At 33.5% G+C, this 24496-nt stretch overlaps 3 protein-coding genes across 3 annotated transcripts; all 3 read right to left on the minus strand.

Annotated features, from left to right (window-relative positions):
* Positions 1-854: 854 nt before the first annotated feature.
* Positions 855-7168, minus strand: LOC128208516 (uncharacterized). The gene is made up of 5 exons (XM_052912077.1): positions 7133-7168; positions 6638-6788; positions 3570-3672; positions 1993-2180; positions 855-1668 (listed from the first exon to the last, which is right to left on the minus strand). Exons 1-5 carry the CDS (start codon positions 7166-7168, stop codon positions 1481-1483), a joined length of 666 nt encoding a protein of 221 aa, XP_052768037.1. The 3' UTR covers positions 855-1480.
* A 5398-nt stretch (positions 7169-12566) lies between these two features.
* On the minus strand, positions 12567-18337 carry LOC128209389 (uncharacterized). The gene is made up of 4 exons (XM_052913411.1): positions 18219-18337; positions 14821-14926; positions 13322-13500; positions 12567-13043 (listed from the first exon to the last, which is right to left on the minus strand). The coding sequence occupies exons 1-4, from the start codon at positions 18292-18294 to the stop codon at positions 12880-12882; spliced, it is 525 nt and encodes a 174-aa protein (XP_052769371.1). The 5' UTR covers positions 18295-18337; the 3' UTR covers positions 12567-12879.
* A 524-nt stretch (positions 18338-18861) lies between these two features.
* LOC128209730 (uncharacterized) lies at positions 18862-24030 on the minus strand. The gene is made up of 4 exons (XM_052913904.1): positions 23910-24030; positions 22069-22186; positions 19961-20121; positions 18862-19667 (listed from the first exon to the last, which is right to left on the minus strand). The coding sequence occupies exons 1-4, from the start codon at positions 23956-23958 to the stop codon at positions 19609-19611; spliced, it is 387 nt and encodes a 128-aa protein (XP_052769864.1). The 5' UTR covers positions 23959-24030; the 3' UTR covers positions 18862-19608.
* Positions 24031-24496: the final 466 nt, after the last annotated feature.

Below are 24496 nucleotides of genomic sequence, written 5' to 3' on the forward strand. Positions count from 1 at the left end.
TTAAGTGTTAAAACATAGGTCTCGGTTTCCCGTTGGCTGTTTACTGATGAAAAACACTGTAAGCACCCCTATCCTACTATTAAATTCACGCTCTTTTTTAGAATTAACTCATCTTGTCTTTTCTTACTAGTTGTACGTATATCGTATCGTATAGTTAAAACCATTGTTAATGTTTTGTTTCACTTCACGATTAAATTGGCGTAAGACCTTTTTGTTTTCATTAGAAGCTTTCGTTTGTGTTACATTAGAGTCAATCTAGCTACTATATGTGTGGATTCATGAAAAATAAACACTATATTATCTTGCAGTATTTCTGTCAATGTACCAGACATATCTATTTAACATGACGCAACTCTGAGCGTTGCGCCGTCTGGCAATTCACTTGTCGGAGGATTGTCAAAGTTATCCGTTGAGTTAACAACTAAGCTCTTTTTCATCGACGAAATATAATCCCTTTCTTGGTCAAGTAATTGGCTTATTTATGCAACGCTTGTATCCATCTGTGTAAGAATAATCTCTTGTTTTCAATGTCAGCCAAACTCTTTCTCTTATTCTTTCATCTCTATTGGCTTGAATGTAAAGTAGTTGCTAAATAAGATTGACATTGTTTCCATGATAATATCCGAAGCCTGCCTCTTAAATTAAACTCGAGAATTGGAATATTTCTAACTTAAACTGTGATTTCATGATTTTATAGCCACTCGTGAAAATATGTTTTCTATAATACTTGTGTACTTAAATACGATCTTACACTGACATACACCAAAATCCTTTGGCATCACATCTTCGTATGCATTATGTTACATGAACTATTGATGTTGATGTCTTGCATCGCTCCTTCCTTATTTATTCAGATTTATGGGCGCAAGTCCTTTAATTGGGGGTTTCAACTGACTTTAGTCCTGTTTCTCACAATATATCAGTTGTCAACTCTAAAACCACGAACCACTGAAAGAGATGGGTTAGCTTTGATCTTTGACTCATTATTGTACGTTACAGGAATTTGTTAAATTGTTGCAGTGACGTTATGTGTAATCTTACAATTAAAACACACTTTAAAATGAAAGGTAAAACAATGGTGTACATATTCATTTATTCAAATTTATTATTATTATTATACATATTATTTATGTCTTTCAAAATGGCTTTTTCAATACCCTACCATACTCACTCAACCATGAAATAAAATAGAATAATATTATATTAAATGAGTTATTAAGGTGAAAAGAGAAGTAAAAACATATACGGATGCATTCTTGTGTCACTGACAGTTCCAAGGAGGTATTACCATCATTTGACGGTAAAGCAATTATGATGAGGGTTTGTTTGTGTGTTTTTTGTATTTGTGTATATGGTATAAGTTTGTTGTTTGCGTTTTCTTTTGGGAATATGCTGTAAACAAGTTCGCACTTCTATTTCCGCCTCAATACTATCAGCAAATTAACGATTTTGAATGTTTTAACATGAAAAACCATTCATTCTAATTGTCGACGCTTTTTCCATAAGAAGTAGGCCCCTGCATCCCCGGGTGGTTAACAACAGTAGTTCCCGGAGCCATATGTCCGGTTTGAAGGGGTGGCATATGTCCGGTTTGAGGGGGTGGCTGAGCTGGATACGGCTGCTGGCCGTAATGTGCCTGTCCCATCTGGGCCCCGTATGGCATCTGGTCTATAAAACCAACGAATTATGTCACGCTTTAACCTGTGAAATGTTTCATCTAGTTAACCTGTTTCAAAATACCAGTTGATTAAGACTATGGGGTCTTCGAAAGGACGAAATCAGCATTGCTTAAACGTTTCATCATAATTAATTAAAATAAGATAAAGTAATACGATAAATCAACAGAACGAAATTAAAATTTATATTCAAGACAATAAACAATCAGCAATGCAATATTCAATTACTTATTTATTTGTGTTATTCTATCAGAACTAGAACTGTCATCGAAAACTCTCAGGCTTTGATAATATTTCTTTAAAAAATAGTTCATACTCATGACGTAAGGGCCGCTAGCTGCCGAAGTGAAGGTTTGTCCTTGCTGCCCACGTGAGTTCCGCGAACAGCAAACACAACAGACGATAATACTGATAACGGTGATGACCAAAATCACACAGCCAACTACAATGCCGATGATGGGTCCGATAGCAAGTACATGGCGAATAGAATCCGTGTCATAATAACTGGAAATCGACATTTTCAATATAATTACACATGGGGAGAGGACGTAATTTTGTTTATCAGTGCGAACAAAATGGCGAACAGGGACTGATTGTCGCTTACGGTGCAAGTTTTACAAACGTGCTGATTTTATTTGTAATGTTTCGTATTGGATAGGCAAATATGGCTTCTTTCTTTGCATGTTGATACTATGTAACTTATTAGTAGTGTATTACCTCAAAGTTATTAAAAAGAAATGCATTTATAATTGTTTCACAATTGTTGCATGAAAGTGAAGTTAAACATTGCTAAATGTGCTTCTTCAACTTAATAATAAATTATTATAATAATAATAATAATAATAATAATAATAATAATAATAATAATAATAATAATAATTATAATAATAATTACGATAATAATGACCGAAAAAAACATAAGGGTAATTTAAGGACAACATACACTTAAAGTTCCAATGTTCATTTGGCAAACATTGTCAATCATTGTGCGAACTACATTTTTACAAGACTTTTGACCGGGTCCTTGACCTTTGATCTACTGCCCTCAATTTGTTTGTCATATACTGGCCAAGAACAGCCTGCCCGACAGTTAAATGGTCCAAGGTAGAACCGTTCTTCATTCATTGTGCGGACAAGACATGGCCATCAGAGCTACTGACATGCGCAAACCTTTATGTCCGTTTCTTTTCAATGAGACATTAAACAGCGTCCGTAGCATCGCAGGAAATATTCAATACTACGGCTGCCTATATGCCTAGTCTTACGACTTCGTTAAATTAATTCATTGTTGCTAAAATTTCTAAGTTTGGTGGTTGGTTTTGAAAATATCTTGTCATTTCTTGTGTCCCGGACAATATACACAGGATCAATAACAAAGAAGACATTTTAAGGTATCTTCCTTCAATATCGTCTGCATGCATATATACCTGTAGTTTCCGATAGAACCTAATCAACAAAGCAACGTTTTATCTGAATGTTTTAAAAGTAGTTCATCGAAATGAAGAAAATGGATAATCAACTCATTAGTTAGAATAACACAATAAACGGAATAACCTTAAATCAAAAAGTAAGTTTCGGAAGAGATGTTAAAGCTTTGATGTTCTTGAAACGAGAATATACAGATGTTCTTTAACAGTTCTACTTGTTCAGTTTCCAATCACAAACCAGAAACATGATATAAAAGCATAAAACTCCACAAACAATACAGTACATATATACTATATAAAAAAAACTAGGTGCGTTTATCAAGGATTGTTAGGTACCGCCTAAGAATGGTTATTAAAAGTATGAGCCAAACATTCTTGGTGTTTTACAACGACTAAATTCATTAGCGATTTTGATTGGCAAATAACCGTTAACTTATTGATGGTTAACAAGAGTAAAATGTCATACCTGTTACAACACATGTCATAGCCGGAATGTTTATTGTCATCGCAGCATCCATAAATGCAGTTTTCATAATAGTCCAACCACGTGTTACATCTCTCCGCGTTTCCTAATAAAAAATATATAAAGTGCAATAAAATAAGTTAGAATATTCACTTCACCCCTTCATCTTTCAAATCGACTTCGGACCGAAGGGCATTCCTATCTCTTTTTTTATTTTTGGACCAGAATCTCGCCCAATTCGGGATACACTCTTATTGGTCATTTTATCAACCTTGAATCCTTGCATCCGGAATACCGTTTAGTTTTAACCCGAATAAAGCTATATTTCGATATACTTTGGTTATTGGTTTCTTTGATACTTTCAAACATTACTCCGTTATTAAGTAATTGATATGCATTAGTGCTATAACCACGAACAGCAATACAGTATTATTTGTCACCAAACCATAAACAAAAATAGAAACAAGTGGTGAAATGGCCGGTTCTGCTTTTCCGGGTATATTTTTAGTGATTTTTAGTGTTCCGATATATCCAATTTAAAGACTAAAACAAAAACAAAATTAATATACACACAGAAGGAGACTTAAGTACAAAGGTTAAAATAAAACAGGGCGAAATTAAAAAAAAAACTTAAGTTAATCCAATGATCATACATCATTAGATTCATTTACACTCGTGGTCATTTATTATTAACAAGCAATCCGATAAGCTACATCAATACAAAAAGTACAAACGTTTAACAAGGGGTGGTATTCAATAAACAACTTAGTTAATCTTATGTTCATACATCATTGACTTTATTCACACTAAGTTTACTAATATAAAAGGTAATTTTGAATTTTACAAAAACTAATGTTAAGAGAATAAAATTGAAAGGATATTTAATAAATTAATTCGTTGGGTCACTTTAATTCTTAATTGATCAATTAATCTTAAAAATTCAGCTTTTTGACAATACACCTTAAATGGCAAGATAATCGAAATATTTAATTATTTTGCAGTTTTTGAACGAATTCGAACTCTCAGCTCAAGGTCACCACGACCACCTTTGTCATCTTGACCAATTGACGTTAACACAGTTGGGGTGCTGGTCATGTTTAAGGGACCTCTACCAAGTTCGAGGTCTCTTAGCTTACGGTCATAACCTTGACCTTTGACTACTGTTCTCTAAAGCAGTATGCTTCGTCTGCTGTTTAAGACCAATTTGACTACTAGGTTTGAGGTCCTAGGGCCATAGTATCTTAATGTATTGATCGGAAACCGATTTTCAGCTGAAGGTAATCTTAAGGTCACCACGACATTAACCTTTGACCAACTGACCTCAAAATCAAAAGGCTAACTGCTGGTAATGACCAACCTGCCTACAATGCTTAAGAAACCTGGGCCTTAGCGTTCTTCAGATATTGATCGGAAACCGTGGGGATGGACGATCAGATAACTATATGCCTCCCTTAGGGGCAAAAAATACCAGTAAATACTTCAACTGGAAGCTAAATTATATTAATTGAAGAAAAGAGAGGTAATAAGACAATGATTCGGCCATGATTATTGCAAAGTTGTGTTACGTACAATTCCTACATTATATCATTCATACTTTTATATGTAAGGAATTGTCAATGAATTTACATAATTATCCAATTATTAAAAATCAGATTAATTTTAATATGCAAAACATCCTCCGAAACTATTTTCTGAGCTTTAATGAATCGGGTCCTACGGTTCGTAAACCTGAAATATTGGGGTTCCAAATTCAAAGTCCAAATAATTAGAACGTATACAATTAAAACTTTGCGAATGCTTGCTAAACGTTAAATTAAAAACATGTTAAGCAGATATATATACAAGAATTATTAGAAATTGATTACAATTTTACAAAAATGATTATGATGTTTGTGTCTAACAAATCTACAAATGGAATTACACAAAAAAGAAAATGATGACTGTATTTAAGAATTAAAAACTTTGTTTCTATTGATAAAATATGTTAAATGATTATGATTTTCATATGCATTTGATAATCAAAATGCTGTGATATTAATGGATTTATATATATTAGACGTTCAGTTTACAATAAATCATCGGCCGTTTAAACATTAATGGTATGAAACTATTAATAACAGTTCGGTTTAAGGAAGTAAACAGTATTTAAAACCATGTCTAAATATTGACGATAAGAGTTTATGACTGCTCTAGTTTAAATTGAGAGTTTATGTTAGTCAGTTGATAGCAAAAACTGGATGTTGCGCACGTAGCAAAATATTTCAAAATGAGCGATAATGATAATGTTGTCATGATTGGGATGTATTTTGCGATGGTTTAATTCAGTTACACCGTTATTTCTATGTTAATACATCAATATTAAACTTTTTTAACTTAGTACAAAATTATGAATATTTGTAAACATATGGACAAGCATTTGTTATAAGTAATTCAATAATTAAAAATACGACTAGATGTAACAAAGTTGTATTGCCTCTTCACTACTTTTTCTTTAAATAAAATATGTTAAGCTACGGCGTTTACACAAACACACCTTACTACGGCGTAAATGGACGCAAATACTACGGGGGATTATACTAAGATTCTTGAAAGAGAGTGTGCATTTCACACCGAGTAATGTGTTATTGGGGTTTTAATAGTTCAGCTGGGCTCTGCATGTATTACATATAGAGTTTATACCGCATGAATTTGTATAGCCTTTCTCAATCAAACAAAGGTTTTGAAAGTGAACAAAATAAAATGAAAAATTGATTTATTTTAATGTGGCAGACATTAATTGTGTGTGTTGGTTGCAGGGGCGAGGGTACTCAGCCACACTAGTATTTTGCTAAATGGCCATTCCTGCAACTGATAAACCTATGATATTTAAAAAAAAATCACTAAGCTTCCATCTCAAACAAAGTATAATTGTGCAATTTAAATAATCAACTCTTACATGTCATTACACGCTCGATGTTTAAATGTGGGTTTGAGTTTTCATAAAAAACAAACATTTAATATTGTACCAATATCAGGTAAAATATGCATAGCAACGTTATATAAATAAATATGAAAAGAAACGAATTTCTTACCAGTAGGAAGGACAAACGCAAGCGTTAAAACATATAAAATATCCGCCATCATGTTAACGAATCCTAAATTTGGCAATAACCACGATAACACGGTAACAAGGTTGACCCTAGTTATCTTATCTAAGGCTTTCATAAAACTTCCTGATGTGACCTGTGGTATAGTGGTTATTTCAAAACAGTATAAATGACAGGGTCGTGTCGATTTAACGTTTAAATATAGAAATACATGGGTTCTGATAGGGATACTAGAATCAAACATTTATTCATGTTCTAAAATATCTTTAGATCACGTTAAGTTCTGTTTAGGGGTTTATAATAAAATACTGTCAAAAAGAATTATTGGTTACATTCACTGATAATGGACGTTTTGGTTTTCAATCACTTGCAATATATAGTATTAAGAATTTAGCCAATGAATTGTGAGAAAGGCTTAATCGTTAGGTATTTCAGTCTTCGTGGGTGTGAATATACTGCGACCCATCCAATACATACTACCTGTGTCAGAGTTTGCGTTTTCAATGTGCTATCCATTGAAGTTGTATTTTAAGTCAGTGCGATGACCTGAGGTAAAATCTTAATGATTAAGAAAGGCTCATTCGCTATGCTCACTACGTCAATTCTAAAGATTTTACTTCATGTCATCTTACTATTACATAACCCATCTGAATCTGAGTGTGTTGTGAAATTGTTAATACTTAAGTCCTGGAGGTTATATTACAATATATTTTTCAAATTAAATCTCCATATTTAATTAATTAGAATGCCAAAATAATATGATAATAAAACATGAAAATAATATGGGACTCGTGAACTTGAACTTAGAAAATGAAAACAAATAACTAAAGAAGAGACAAGGGATATAAAGTTCATTTTTGTGTAGAGTGGATTCATTTATTTTCGGTCCTTCTGATCCATGGGATATGTTTATATGGTTTTTAAGTGTAAATGCAAACATCTCGAAGTAATTATGCGATCTGTGTTTTTATCGAAAACAGTTGACATTTTATTTAATCGTCTGAACATTATCTATTTGAAAGTTGTTATCTGTTATTCTTTGTGTAGTAGTCTGTGATTATTAAAAGAACAACTGATAAGAATGTGCGCTTGTTTCCTATATAACAGAACGAGCTGAAATAAGACTTAACTTTTAAGTCCCATATAAAACAAAAATTTCAATATATGATCTTTATTTATATCAAAGAATATAATGTATGTGAGAACAGCAGCCTTGTACAGCAAAGGTGTTTGCAGTTAACGTTTTCGATTTACTTCCCCGCTTGCAGTAAACAAATTCATTTTCTTTACTTTTTCTGTATCATCAGATCATCAAGTTTGTTAGAGTCTTATACAATGTAAATGTAAAATATCATTTATTTCTTTATTGAAATGTTAACACTTAAGTATTGAAATTCGTAACCACTAAAATTTACGTTACAAAGATAATATAACCCATTAAATGAGCTTTCCTGTGTGTCTGTTTTGTGCCACAACCACATTATTGATATAAAAACGTAAGAAAGATATGCATGTTCTACTATATATCCGAATTAGTTAGCACATGTAAAGTTTCTGGACCTCTGTGCATATGATTTTTAATTGTGTTATATAGCTCATCTTAATATTAAGGAATAAATCGAGTACTGAAGTTTACCAAAGTACATGTGTTGATACCTTTGTATTGTATAATTTATTTTACTGGTTGTTAATACAATTTATTTTCTTTGTGTGAAATGGGAAGAGGGATAGTCATTTAACAAATGGTATTGACCTTTCTCTGTAGTCTTACAAGTATTAGATGTACTTTTTCTTTGCTGAGTGTTAAAATTATTTTGGAAGTGAGATTATGATATCGCATATGGTGTCGACCTTGCTCCATGATTTTAACACGATGGCTCGAGTGTAGAAGTACATTGTGCTCTATGCTGATAAAACCCCACTTAGCCTGAAAACAAAACTTAAATTAAATTCTGTTTCAAACGACCGTACATCATAACCAGAATGTATCAAAGGTTAAAGTAGCCTATATACAATACTGTGAAATTGTTGCATTTGATAGACCGAGTAAGGGTCGAAACGTGGTGACATACTCGGATGCAGGTTGAGACCCACTCTTATCGGAAGATGGGGACATACACCAACTGGAAGAAATTGCAAAAGTTTCTGACTGGAAGATGATGTTTTGTTTTGACGGGAAAATTGTTACATACTCCGACCGGAATTCGATGGGTAGGCTCTGACCGTAAGTCGATCGGGAAATACTCTGACAGGAAGCTGATGGAGACATAATCTGATTAGAATGAGATGGCGACATTCTTTTGCTTGTACCTGAAGCAGACCCTGAAGAAGACCCCAAACTACCACCAGCAGATATTACTTGATAATCTTTACCAGAGCTTTACCATGCGTTTCTTGAGAAGAGACTTTGATCAACCTTATGCTTGCTGAGCGAATTGAAAGAGTTATGATCAAAGCTGCTGCTATTTCCACTGACGAGAAGTAAGTCCCTATTGTGTTTCACTGGTGTGGGGAACAAACAGTTCGAATCACGTTTCATGATAACTTGTTTTTCTACATTGCTCTTTTCTTTTTTCTCTTAGACTCAATCTAACGAAGGCCACAGCTTATGAGACATTAATTGGCTCTTTTAAACTGACTTGCGTCCTTTGTGTCACAATATCTGAGCGTTTAAAGAGACATATGCATATTACAGGAATTTTAAAAATTTAAATTGCTGTAGTGATGTTAAGTACTTTGTGTTTGGTTTACTTCGTTTTTACTAAAAACAACAACTTATATATGTAATACCAGACAAGCAGTTTATTGAGAGATGGCGTGCAGTCGACAGAGAAAACACATGTAAGATATGTGCTATGAAATTTGGTTGTTAGTGTATATAAACACAATTAATGTTTCATACCTTAATCAAGATATACATTTCATGATAGTAAACACAACTCACATATGGACAAAAGCCTGCCAGTAATAATAACAACATAAGACAATAGGCGGTGCAATAAATTGTTAACCTAAGGTTCACATATTAGAGACAACGCTGATAACTTCTAGTAAGTTCTAATCTGAACATTAACGAAATTACCAGTTAATGCATTTCTTAAGTTTTCATTATAGCGTCTTATCTGAGACTGTAGAACTTAACGTAAATAAAATGACGCATAAGAATAAACATAGTTCCCATATCGCTGTGGTGTTTTAACTTCCCTTCCAGATCGAGTTATGTATGTAACTGGAGATGTTTGTGTTTTATCTGCCTGACTCAGAGTATCCATGGATTGCTGAAAAGGAAAAGTGACACAATTTTCACTTTGTTTTTCGTTTGATTTGTAAGGCTCACGAAAATCGCTGTTGGGTTTTTGTTGTAAATGCCTTCGATTTCTTGATTATGTCCCATTTTCCGTATCTTCAACGTACTTCATCTCTCTTGAAATGGAATCGTAACAGTTCCATTTTTTTCCAATTTCTTCTCATTGTCTTGTTTTATTCTGACATTTTGACCTTCATTCGATAAAGGCAATGTACGTGCAATCTGTTTATGTCGATTTAAGTTGGTGCTTTATAAATTTTTTAGTAATTTTCTGCTACGTTTCTATAACAAAGGTGGCTATTCTTGCCAAAATTAAAAAAACCTGTTCCATTAAACGGGTTTATGGTAAAACTATCGACTACTGTGCTTGTTGTTGTTTTTTTTTGAGTTTTTCATATATATATATATATATGCGGTCCAATCTGGTATAGGAAAACCTTCTCGTCTGATCTCGGTTGTATCTCACGAGACTCTCGTCGTTGAAAGGTTGTCATGCGTCTTCTGGGGATAACAATGTCATCGAAATGACCGGGCAAGCCTGCTGTAAGACAAACTCTAACATTTATCTGAAAGCATCACGCCTTATTACATTTAGCTCTCAAAACATTTATAAGGTGTGATAAGGAAAGTTGTTAACGCTGTGGTTTGTTTATTTAATACAATGCATATTTTATTTGAGTTGAGAAATGAAGTCGCGTACAGATGTTTACCAATGAGCACGTGGTGATACCTTGAATTAACATTTGTCGTCTATTTATTTTGCTGATTGTTTATACAATCCATTTGGTTTGTGTGAAACAGGAAGGGGACAATCATATAACATATGGTTTTGACCTATCTCTCTAGTCTTACTAGTATTAGATGTACTTTTTGTACTGGGTGTTCATAAAATAATTTTGTTTAGAGTGAAACAGGAAGTAATATTATGATATCGCATATGATGGGGTCGACCTTGCCCTATGATTTTAACACGATGGCTCGAGTATAGAATTGTGCTCTTAGATTTTTAAACACCACTTGGCCTGAAAACTTAAATTAAATTCTAAATTTCAAATAATTTGGCACATACATTATAAATATAAACGACCATACATACACGCCTGAATTTATCAAAGGTTAAAGAAGCCTATATACAATACTGTGAAATTGTTGAAGTTGATTGACCGAGTTAGGCTCGAAACATGGCGGCATGCTCAGATCGGATGCAGATTGAGAAGCACTCTGATCGGAGGATGGGGACATTCACTGACTGAAAGAACGTGGGTAATGTCTCTGACTGGAATATGATGTTCTGTTCTGACTGGAAAATTGTTACATACTCCGACTTGAAGTCGATGGTGTCAGGCTCTGACCGGAAGTCGATTGGGAAATACTCTGAATCTAAGAAGATGGCGACATTTTTTGGCTTGAACCCAAAATAGACCCTGAAGAAGACCCTCCACTACCGCCAGCAGCCATGTCTTTAAAATATACTTTCCTAATGTTTCAAAGAAAATATATAGAAATATCCATCTGTGTTATACACCTATGATATTGTTGCTTAAAATTGTAGAATCACGGTTAACGTTAAAAAGCTTTGAAACACGTATAGAATATAAATTACAACGCAAGAAAACTGATATTGACATTATGGAAATGATGCAAAATTAAACTTATTTATTATGCTCGGAACTGCAACCATGCTTTATAAAGTGTACCAGTACAAGATTCAGAGATATATAATTTTGACAGAATAACATATTAATTCTTTTAAATTCGTTCCTTAATGATCAACGATGTCTTTTTCGCACATTACACTGTCCTACTTATATATCTTTAAAAAAGTAATGATTAATAATTATTATATTAAATGAAATACTGAGGTGAAAAGAAAAGTGAAAACATATGCGAGTACTTCCTATGAACAATGTCATAAACGGAAGGTATGACCGACGAATCATCCGTATTGAGCATTACTATAAAAGGAAATCAACCCTACTTGTCTTTTCCCATAAAAGCGGACTTGCTCATGTGTATCACCGCTATGCATTTTACCTTTAATTGTTATCAATTTAATTCTACAAAGCTTAACCATCGATAAGAGCTCATTGACATGGGATTAATCGGTTTTCAACGACGGTAAATGTCCAAATGAAAGACTTCCTAAAACCAAATACAGTTAGGTTAACATGCCCTAAACAGAACCGTTTGATATGTATGTTGGTCGGTGAGTTATTTAAGGAATGAATTGCGGGGTTGATGTCATTATCGGCGTATGAACACAATTGGGCTGGTCTAAGTGAGTGGAGTCCGAAGGACTCCACGCGTACTTTGACCAGCCCAATGGCGTTCATATCCCCGATAATGACACCAACCCCGCAATTCATTACTTATATTTACACCAATAGTGCATTATTTAATCTAAGAATTGTTAAAAAATACTTCATTTCATTTAAAAAATACTTTCGGTAATCCTTTCTTACCCATTCTGTAAATAGAAAGACCCGACTGTAACCGGAAACTTTTTATCAAATGACGTCACAATAACGCGGGAAAAGATCAACCGCTTGAAATCACTTTTAAACGCAAATTTGAAACGCTTATGGCAACGAAACATGTGTTATAACGTTATTTAACACTTTCCAAAAATGTTTATTGATATTTTACGGCACCTGCTGACACAATACAAACAATGACAAGATAAAAAATTGTCATTTATATTGTTATGCGTTGAATTGCGATCCGAACATATCCGAAGATGTTGCGTTCATTGATTGATAAACGCCATTGCCGAAAAGCAGTTTATTTAAGGAATGGAAGTTGAGGGGTAAATATTGCTAGGTGAAATCTCGTAAGGAAGATGTTCTCACTTCTGTAACAATAAAAAAAAAAATTAAAAAGTTAACGATTTGGAATGCTTTAACGTTATTAACAGTTTATTCTAATTGTCGACGACTGTTTCATATGACGGTGGGCCCTGCATTCCCGAGTTGTTGAAAACGGAAGTTCCCGGGGTCATATGTCCGGTTTGAAGGGGCGGCTGAGCTGGGTATTGCTGCTGGCCGTAAGGTGTCTGTCCCATCTGAGCCCCGTATGACATCTGGTCTATAAAATCAAAGAATTATAGTCACGATTTACCATAGAAATGTTCTTTCAAATTAACATTTTTCAAAAGGCGTATTATATAAGACCATGTGGTCATTTAAAAGACTAAACCAGCATGTATTATACGTAACATCACAATCACATCAAAAACAGTTATATGATAAATCAACCAAATGGAATTCAAAGTTCCATTCAAGGCAATTAACAAACAGCAATGCAACACTCAATAACCTGTACAATGTTGTCAGAATAGCTGACTTGAAAAAGAAAAGTCATACTCATGATGTAAGGACCGCTAGCTGCCGTAGTGAAGGTTTGTCCTTGCTGTCCACGTGACTTTTGCATACAGCAGACACAGCAGACGATAATACTGATAACGATGCCGACCAGAATAACACAGCCGACCACAATGCCGATGATGGGTCCGATAGGAGCAACCGAGTATGGGTCACTATAGCTGAAATCGACAGGCCGAATAAAAAACACACAATTGCAAATGAAAGACAATACGATCATACTTAGATTATATTTTACACAAACGGTTCACGCTATTTTAAACCGAAGTCAAGTGTGTGGGGTTTTTTTTTAATTTGATGTCGAGATTGTCGTAAATGTGGTTGCGTTTGCCTTTACGTAAAATGCAGTATCACTTTGATCTTATGACAGGTTGTTCTCAATTCGTATGGGTGTTATATTCTTAAGACAGCTAGTTTGCCATGCTGCCTATGGTAGTCTTGCTTGATCTATAGTCAAGACCAACACGCACATGTGATGTCTCCCGTGATCCATAGTGCTAATCGGGTTGATGATGATTGTGAAATCGTACGACCATTAATTATACATGGCCTGATCGAAACCGACTAAAGCCTTTCCTAGAGTGTGTAAACTCGTCGTGTTACGATCAGTCGATAGTTAAAACTTGACCTTTGGGGTTGCTGAAGTCAGTGACCACATTTTAGTAACTAGTGAGACTCGGCCTCAATGTTGTATCAATTTATATTTGATGAAGTTCGTGCTAATGATTTATGTTAGAATGTGTCTTTCAAGTTTCTAGTCAAACCATCTGAGCATTTATATTTATAATAATGATAATAATAATAATAATAATAATAATAATAATAATAATAATAATAATAATAATAATAATAATAATAATAATTATATCAGTTACCTACTGACCGTAAAACAATAAGGTCATTTATAAACAACATACCCCTGAATCTTCATGGTTCTATGTCAATCAGTTCGCAAGATTTTGTGCGGAATTTTACTGTGACCTTGACCTTGATAGTTTGCCTTCCAAACCAATATTGGTCAATGACAACAAACCAATGATGTTTCATGGCCCTGGGTCGGACAAGACATTATCATCCGATCGCTCTACCGACAGACACGCAATAACATTGTTCGTAGCATCGCAGGACTTATATTATTATTGAAAATATATTTTTGTGGAAGAGATGTTGGAATTTTAATGTTTGATTTACTTGTGAGTTGGACTAGATAAACCCTCATTGGTTTATTAACAAAGTACGCTACCTATTAAACTTACTTGTCTAATTTTAGTCTTGTAAATTTTTACTCGTGAAATTTCAAATCGCCAATGAAATACTTTAATATTACCTTGCCTTTAAGCCATCGGGACCCAAAGAAGCATAATTAACCAACATTTATTTTTATTATTGTATTGTTTTTTTACAACAATGTAAATTACTTGCTTTATTTTTGGTACATTATCTTAAGAGTATTGACGCTTAAAAAGAGTACAAAATTGTACCTGTCACAACATTCTTCATAGCCGGAATGGTAATAGTCCGTACAGCATCCATACGGGCAGTATTCGTAGGTGCTAGAGTACATGTTACATCTGTCACCTGCGGTCACTGGAAAAAAAGAAGATAATATGACATGTTTCATAGAGCCTTTTTTCGAGTGGTGAAAGAAAGTAGAATAAGGGCACCAAACCAATCGTATCTGGTACAACTGTTGTCTGAGCTCACTGGAAAAAAGGAAGACGATATGACCTGTGATATATGTATATCCTACATTTGGAATAGTGAAAGATTAAAAAAAGACTAAAGGCATCAAACCATTTGTATGATATACAACTGTTACCCGGCATAACTGGGGAACAACGATATGGCCTTGGATATATACCATACATTTGACTGTTGAAAGACAAAATATGCACTAAATTCACAAAATTATTGGTATGTGTTACAACTGTGAGCATCGCACCCTAGCACAAAAAACGATTTGTCCTGTGATATATAGCCTACAATTCAAGTTGTCGAATACAAAAATACAATGGAAGCACCAAGAAGCGAATCAAAAGCGGTGCAAAATACACCAATTCGGAAGCGCCTATTCATTGAAACATGCATTAATTTTTAATTAACACATAAGAGTGAATCAAAGCGTGGTTATACCATGTAAGACCATTAGGTACCTTCCATATGTATAGGTTTGAAGCGCATTGGTTTGAAAATTTCAAAAAAGGCTAAACATGCTGGATGTACTTGATCTACTTTTTATTGTTTACGTTTTCACAGCTCTCGTTCACTGGATATGTTCAGTTTACAAAATACATAGTTGTAATGGTCAACAATTTTCTATTCTTCTTTTCAAAAGTTGTTAACTATTTAGTACACAAGTCTAGTTTTCTCCCCATATATGGTGTTGGAGGTCGTAAAGCACTAGAAACCAGTGTTATCTTGCATGCAAATTGGTCAATAAAATAAAAGTCATTTATTACGTTTTGACGAAAAATATATCCATTTACTTGACCAAAAATGTAATTTGGCGCTGACTATTTAACAAAAATATTCTTTTAATAAAAAATAAAAAAAATCATCAGTAATTTTCGAAGAAATCCGAAAAACCAATGCGCAAAAAGCGCCAACTAGCATTCCATTGAAAACAGACAAGGGGATTTTTTTTTGTTTCTAATTCACTGCATTCAAACGCAGAAAAGATAACGGGGTGTAATACAAAAAAGATAAGATTTACGCCTATACTGGCCTGGGTAGTCGATGATTAAAATATTAAGGTACAGTAATAAACTAAACTGGACGTTTTACATAGTTCCAACGGCATTTGATAGGAAAGACCTGAATACTATGAATAACTTAATATCTAAATGTAAAGAATATGGCCTAAAGCCAAAATGTGTGTTCCAATAGAAATACTAGGGTTCACTTAGTCCAAAGAAGTAGACATTAATTTATTACAAACAATTGCCACAAGTTAATATAAAAACACGTAATGCAGCAGTTAATATGGGAACTAGGATGTTGAATTTTATAAATCAATCGATATGAAAAACATGCTAAATAGTTGCCGAGTAATTAAAAAATAATTAAAACTCTGTATGACCTGATACTTGACGATTGTAATTAAGGATATTAACACTTGGTTTCTAATGTTAAAAGCTCTGAAATTATAATGGCTTTGATATGTATTTGATAACTCAAATACTGTAATTTAATGAATTCATAATCATTAATGAATAAAGTGTAGAATACTAGTGACATTCACACAGCAATGGTATGGAAATATTTGTAATATTTCTGCATTGTGTGTTTAAACAGTTTGTAAAAACTCTTTTGGGTATGAAAGATAAGAGATTACGAGCATTGTTTATGTTGACTGTAATGATAGGAACATCGAATTTAGCATCACTTTATACATAGATACATACATACATACATAAATACATATATACATACATACATACACGCATACACACACACACACACACATACATACATACATCCATACAAACATACCTTCCTACCTACATCCATCCATCCATCCATACATACATAAAAACATACACACATGCATACATACATGCATACTTACATACATACACGCACACACACACACACACACACACACACACACACACACACACACACGTACATACATACATACATACATACATACATACATACATATTTTAGATATAATAATTATACCATGTGTCTGTATCTTGTAGCTTTACGTGCCTTTAATGTAAATCATGAACTATATTATATGTTTGGACACGTAAAGATTTTTTTTTTTTTCATACATACATTTTGACAATATATTGCTAATAAGTCTTAATACACTGTTTTTCTCTCCTGCTCTGCTCTGTTCTTATACACATTATTGAAACCAATTATTGTGAAATTGTGAAAGAAACGTGTATATTTCTTCAAACTTTTCATTTTTATTATATTTGTATAAGCATTTTATTACCCTTCAAAATTGATTTTTCGAACAAAATAAATATTATTACCCCCTTGAACGTTCAGTGATTGTTCAAGTGTTCACTAAACACTGGTGGTTTAAACTAGTCCATATGCCCATAGCTTCACACTTTTTCCAACGTTGTTTATCAATGATTACCCTTAATAAAATTGTATTCATTTATTTAGGGAAGTAAGATCCAGCGTGTATGCAGACATAGTATAATTGTTGCCTATAGCACCCAGTTTTGTGTCAATGACATTTTAAAAAGCACTGTCGGTACAGTTTAGCCTGGTCGTTTATCTAAAACAATTAAGGTCCTCGCCTATTTGGCACGAATGAAGCTACGCCAAAGCAATCGCCTCACTTATCCGGGAGGTAGCTTTGTTTGTGAAAAAGCATTAAAACAAATAACAATGTAGTTAAGACCGTATAAACTTCGTAGCTCTCTCAAACAAACAAATGATTTGTTTTCTAATAGTGCAAAATGTATGATTTATTTGAGGAAAAACGTCATCCTTGATAACAATTCTAGGTGTCTGCTTTTTAACATTTAGAACTCAATTTCAATTAGCTCTATAGGTAAAACTTTATTTCCCGGAGTACCTAACCTCGCCATCTGGAATACAGCCAAAAGTGGCATCCGGCGTACCAAAATAAAGTGTTGAAGAAGGGGGGCTGGAATGACAGGCATCCTAACAAATAGTTGGCAAAATGGTACTCTCCGATAAAACTTGAATATATATAAAACACTGAGCCACAATTTCTAACAAGAAGAATTGAACAAGTAAACGAAACTACTTTTACATTTTCGTATTCACTCTCAGCGTTAAACTGTTAAGTTGTGAAATAAAAACAGATATTTTATATAATAATATCGAGTCAAATATTTATGACAACTTTATACATGTAAATCTCTAAATAATACGAATTTCTTACCAAATGGGAGTACAAACGCAAGCGTTAAAACATATAAAATATCCGCCATCTTATTATCCGATAATGAAATTGGCATTCATCTAAATATGTGTACATACGGGTACAACAATGACTCAATCTATCTTATCTAAGCTTTCGAAACTTCCTGATTGTGACGGGTGGTCTATTAATTGTTTCAAACATTCTAAATACCAAGGTCGAATCGTTTTAATGTCTTGATATAGAAAAACAATATGTTTGAATAGGTATATCAGGATGAAAACGTCTTTATATTAAAAAAAAAAACCATATGTTTCGACTTTAGACAATTTGTTGATGTGTTGATGCAATTCCATGCTTCTTTAACGAAAAAAAGTCCGTAACCGCCTGGTAGCATGCATCTTAAACTGTTGGGTTCCTGACACGTTTCGCGCAAAGGTCTAAGCAAATGAGCCTTTAATTGGCTGTTTAAACTGAGTCCTTTCTCTTACAATATTTCAGCTTTCAACTCTATTACAAGTTAACACAGAAAAAGATGTGTTGGCTTTTTGCATTTCGCATATACTTGTTTATTGCAGGAATTTGATTCAATTGTTCCTGTGACGTTGAGTGCAATTTTACTCTCAAACACACTTAAATGGACGAACAAAAGTTAAGCAATGGTGTATTAGTTTATTATTCAAATGTGTATAATGAGTTTTTCATTTTTTTTTAAAGTTCAATGATTCTAAGTAAAAAATAGAACGATCCATCCGTGTTACACGCTAATGGTATTGTTGTTTAACATTGTTGACTCTCGGAAAACGTTTGCAAATTTTTAAATAATGTTTCATTATAGAATGTAAATAACAAAACATTATGAGTCCGTGGCGCAATAAAACTGATACACTTTTGACAGTTTGGGATGGAATTGTAACATTAAACATTTATAAGACCAAGAACTCTGACCATGGTTGATAAAGTGTACCAGTACATGACTCAAAAATCTTAAAATAATAGAGAAATAAGAACTAATTCTTCTGGAGTCTTTAAAGATAAGAGTTAGGAAGTCTTTTTTGCACATTACTCTTATGTACTTATTCAACCATTGCAAAAAAGCATGATATATATATATATATATATTATAATAAAAGTGAAAAGAGAGGTGAATACAAATACGCGTGTTTATTATTCAATATATGCGATGCGCGCAATGTCATAAACGGTAGCTTTGGTCAACAGATCGACCTTTATTGGTCGTTAACATCAAAGGAAAAACAAATTATCGATTTGGAATGCTTTAACATTAATAACAGTTGTTGTTTTTCCTAATTGTCGACGCCTTTTTCATAAGATGGTGGCCCCTGCATCCCCGGGTTGTTGACAACGGTAGTTCCCGGAGCCATATGTTCGGTTTGAAGGGACGGCTGAGCTAGGTATGGCTGCTGCCGTAAGGTGACTGTCCCATCTGGACCCCATGTGGCATCGGGTCTACAAAGTTATAGATTCGTATCAACGCATTAAGCAAAGAAATGTTCTTTCTACTTTATTTCAAATCCAACTTAAATAAAACCATGTTGTCTTAGAAAGGACGAAACTTTCAAGCCTTTTAAGTTTCTTCACAATCCTATCAAAAACAGTAATACGATTATTCAAACAAAGACAATAAACAAACAACAATACAACACTCAATAACTTTTTCATTTTTGTCAGAATAACACACTTAAAACTATCAACAACATTTACCAGGCGATGAATACTGATTATTTAAAAAAAGGTCATACTCATGACGTAAGGCCCGCCAGCCACCGTAGTGACGGTCTGTCCTTGCATCCCACGTATGTTCCACGTACAGCAGACACAACAGACGATGACACTGATAATTATGCCGACCACAATCACACAGCCGACCACTATGCCGACGATGGTGCCGACAGCATAATTACTGAAATTTGACAAAAATCAAAAATGCAACAAAAGTGATCACACCAAGTTTCATGTTTTCTAAAGAGGTCCATTTTTAAATGGAAAACTACAGAATCAAGCTCAATAGTCAAAAGTTTAAACATTTAAACATTTACCAGGTTAATGACACAGGGTAAACGCCAAAGACATATATCACAAAAGCAAACAATCACAAACAATAAACATGAACAACAGCACAAAACTTCACAAACAACACAGTGCATATATACTACAGTCGAAACTCGTTGGCTCAATATATCATGGCTCGATATCCTCGTTGGCTCGAACCAGATTAAAAGGACCGATCGGATGGCTCGATATCTTAACGGTCGATATTTCTCCACGTTCGAAGTCATTTTCGCGGTCCCAAACAAGAATTTCACACTTTGTTTTGTTTGCTTGGGTCGATGTTATTTTCGCGGGTTCAGTTAAGAATCTCACACCTTGATTCGCTTGCTTGTCTTCATTTATCACAAGGCGCTAATCGATTAAATTTGCTTGACTGGTATTATTATTATTAACAAATTTAAATGGTTTAACAGTTTGAATAAACATGCTATCACTTTAAGTTATGTCTCTAACTGTTATCCATCTATAAATTTCTATGCATTTTGATATAACTGATAAGCTATGTTTGTTTTACCCACTATTTACAATTGCTTATTTGTTGTTTTTGCATAAATGTATTTTTATAATAAATAATGATATTTTCTAATTATCGAATAAGGCATGTTACGAACTTTACGATGCGTTACTATGTCCAATAAATACTCTTCTCTTCTCGTGCGGAGATAGAGTAGCCAATAATATACGAGGTAAATAAGACTTTTTGTAACAAATAAAAAAATAACATTCTGTAAGCAATCCCGCTTGGCTCGATATTCTCGAGGCTCGAAGTATTTCGGCCGGTCCCTAGAATATCGAGGTATCGAGTTTCGACTGTATATAAAAACTAGGTGTATTTATCAATGATTGTAGGGTACTGCCTTGAACGGTTAGTACAATATAAATTTACTGGGGGTCCATTCCTATTTTAACCTAAGTCAAATTACATTTTCATCTGTAATCTTTATTGTTGTCTGTTTGGTTGCAGTTGCCTGCACTTTTACTGCAGTAACATTCGATCCTATGACAGAGTCGCGTAGATAGAGCAATAGGAATCTTGCCGCAATATATTCTGAATGCACATTTTATGTAAGTGTAATTTCTGATTAAACATTATCACCAAAGCAACGTTTTATCTGTTTGTTGTTGTGTTGGTGTTTTAAACAAAATAACATCATCTAAAATAAGAGAAGGGAAGAATAATCAATTCATTCATAAGAATAACACAAAAAAGACAATATCATTAGTGTAAATATTTTGATGTTCGTAACTAAGGTTTTTTTGAGGTTATCTTTTTGATTTGTTTATTAAAAATACAAACTTGTAAGAAGTTGGTTTAATTCTTGGTCTAAAAGAACCCTAACGAAATTTACATTTATATTCATATTTTCAAAAAAAGTAGAATCATTTAAAATACAAATTGGGCTTCATAATAGAATATTTAGCATGTAAAAAATATCTCCTATCGGTTTATTGTCAAAGTTCGCGACCTACTTAACTTACTTGTCAATTTGAAATCCTTTTAGCAAACTAAAATGCTTAAACAATACTTTGCATTCTTATTCATAGGGACTAAAAGAAACTTTTAAATGTACATTGGACAGACTGTTGAGAACAATATTTGAGCTGTACTTGATTTATGTACACATATGACCACATAATAACTATTCCAACGATCTCATTAATCACATAGTTTACTTTCTGTCCAAGCGGTCTCTGTTCCGAGTTTTACAACGACGTAAATTATAGGCGATTAAAAACGATTTTTAATTGGCAAATTTATTAAAATGTATTGATGCCTAACAAGAGTTATATGTCATACCTGTCACAACACTTTTCAAAGCCGACGTGGTCATAGTCAGTACAGCATCCATAACTGCAGTATTCCGAAAAGGTCAAGCCAATCAACGAAAGCGTCTTACAATTGTCGGCCACGTTCACTGGCAAAAAAAGAACATTATATAACCTGGGATATATAGCGTACATTTCGAGTGGTGAAAGAACCAAACCCTTCGTACGTGTTAAAACTGTTACCAGTCAATGGCAAATATAAGATAATACGACCTGGAGTATATGGCATGCAATCTGTGTATACTTAGTCTATTGATGACTGTAATAAAGGATATAGACAATAATAAAGGATATAGACATTGGGTTGGGAATATTAGTAAACGTTATGTTTTGCATATGTGTAAAGTTTTTGAATCTGCAGAAACTACGATTGTATTAGTTTCTGTTCACCCGTTGACGTATAGTACGTCATAAAATATACCTAGTAATGGGCGATATTGATAAATGTGTTATGATAGGGACATAGAGGATAAACATCACTTTGTATGTGTACTATTTTCAACTAACATAACCTTTATTTATTTGCTTATCCATCTGTATTTAAAGTTCATCAATCAGTACGGATTTATCAATATTTATATATCAATTTCATTTATTTATTATCACAAACATTTGTTTATAGATAATTCGATAATGATTAATACAACTGAATGTAACATTGATCTTCCTCACTGCCTTCGCTAATAAAATTAAAAGGATTATTATTTATCTGTAGTGTTTAGCTTAACGTGCCTTTTATTGTTGTGAATCAAATTATATGTATAGACATGTTACCCGCATATATTTGTTAATATATACATTTCACGAAATTTCCTATTGATCAGGCGTTAAAATACAAGTTTTGGACTTCAAATAATAATTATTAATGAGTATTGACTCATTTCAAACAACTTATTTATTACTAATGAAACCCTCTCATTATTCATTATTTTTATAGTTTTATAAACTTTCAAAGCAACTTAGGAAATACCCCTTTGGAAAGGTTCATGAAACTGGAACACGAGGTTACAGGCGGTGAAAACTAGGTTAAATGCTCATAGCCTCACACCTGTTCCATAGTTTATTGATAGCTACATTTGATAGCAAATAGTTTGAAAAAATATATAAATTCCTACAAGTCCGGCGAGAAAAGAGAGCTAAATATAGTTTAATTCTTGAAAGTATTTGTGCCTTTTACATCCGGTATTGTGTCAATGAAGTTTTAATTGCATCTTGATAACAGCTCATCCGGGTTGTTTCTCTGAAAATGTTTAGGGTAATTTGCCCCTTTTGCAACTACGCTCAGGGAACAGAGAATTGCCTCACTCAACCAGGTGTTTGCGTGTTTTTAACATGGAAACAATATAGATTTGACCACATGAATATAATAGCTTTTCACAAACAAACCAAAACTTGTTAGCGAATAGTAAAACATTTAAGTTTTAATTGAAAAATCATCATCCTTGATTGCATTCATTCATGTTTGCTTTTTCACATGTATAACTCAATTTCCATTGGCTCTAAAGGTAAAACGATATTTAGCATTCTGAATACCGCCAAACAAATTGCATCCGGCGCACCAACAGTTAGTTGGGGAGGGGCGCTTGGGGACATCCGCATTAATATTTAGCTAAACGACCATACATGCTTGCTATAAAATTAAATTACTGAGCTTCAATTTCTAACAAGAGTTAATTGTACAATTATAAGTATATCAAAATCCAACATGTCATAACAAATTTGACCCAAACGGACATCTAATATACTAATGTCAAGTCAAATATTCATTGATACCTTAAACATTGAAATATACGTATAATACTAATTTCTTACCAATAGGAAGTGCAAATGCGAGCGTTAAAACATATAACATGTCCGCCATCACTTTCTATCTTTTCTCAGCTTTCAAAACTTCCTGATTGTGACGAATTGAGACACCGTCCGTATAAGAGGGAGTTCTTACTACGTCATTGATTTCTGTTATATTTACCACGTGATACACATTTTGTTGGAAGGTGGTACAAAACAAATTTTAACATTTTTATTTTGGTAGCATTTGAAGTTTTTTTGCGTTTACATTAACACAAAACGATGTTCCTGGTGCAAAGTTTCACTCACTTGACATATCTGAGCATGCAGTTATTGAATTTAAGTGGTTACAGTGACCAGTTTGAAATTTTATCTGGGGAAAAAGCCAGGACTAATTGACAGGGAAGCAATTTATACGATTCTATATGTTTACCTTTCTTAAAAAGTAAACTTATAATTATGTTATGAAATGGTGCTCTATAGGTTTTGCAAAAATATATATAGTCTTGCAGTTGCATGGGAATTAAATAAATATATTTTAGTATTGTTTATAGCATTTCGGTAAACCGGCATATGATATAGAAATATATCAGGTGGTCAGAAACAGACAC

This window comes from Mya arenaria, chromosome 11 (genome assembly GCF_026914265.1).
Source record: "Mya arenaria isolate MELC-2E11 chromosome 11, ASM2691426v1".
Classification (NCBI taxonomy): Eukaryota; Metazoa; Mollusca; class Bivalvia; order Myida; family Myidae; genus Mya; species Mya arenaria.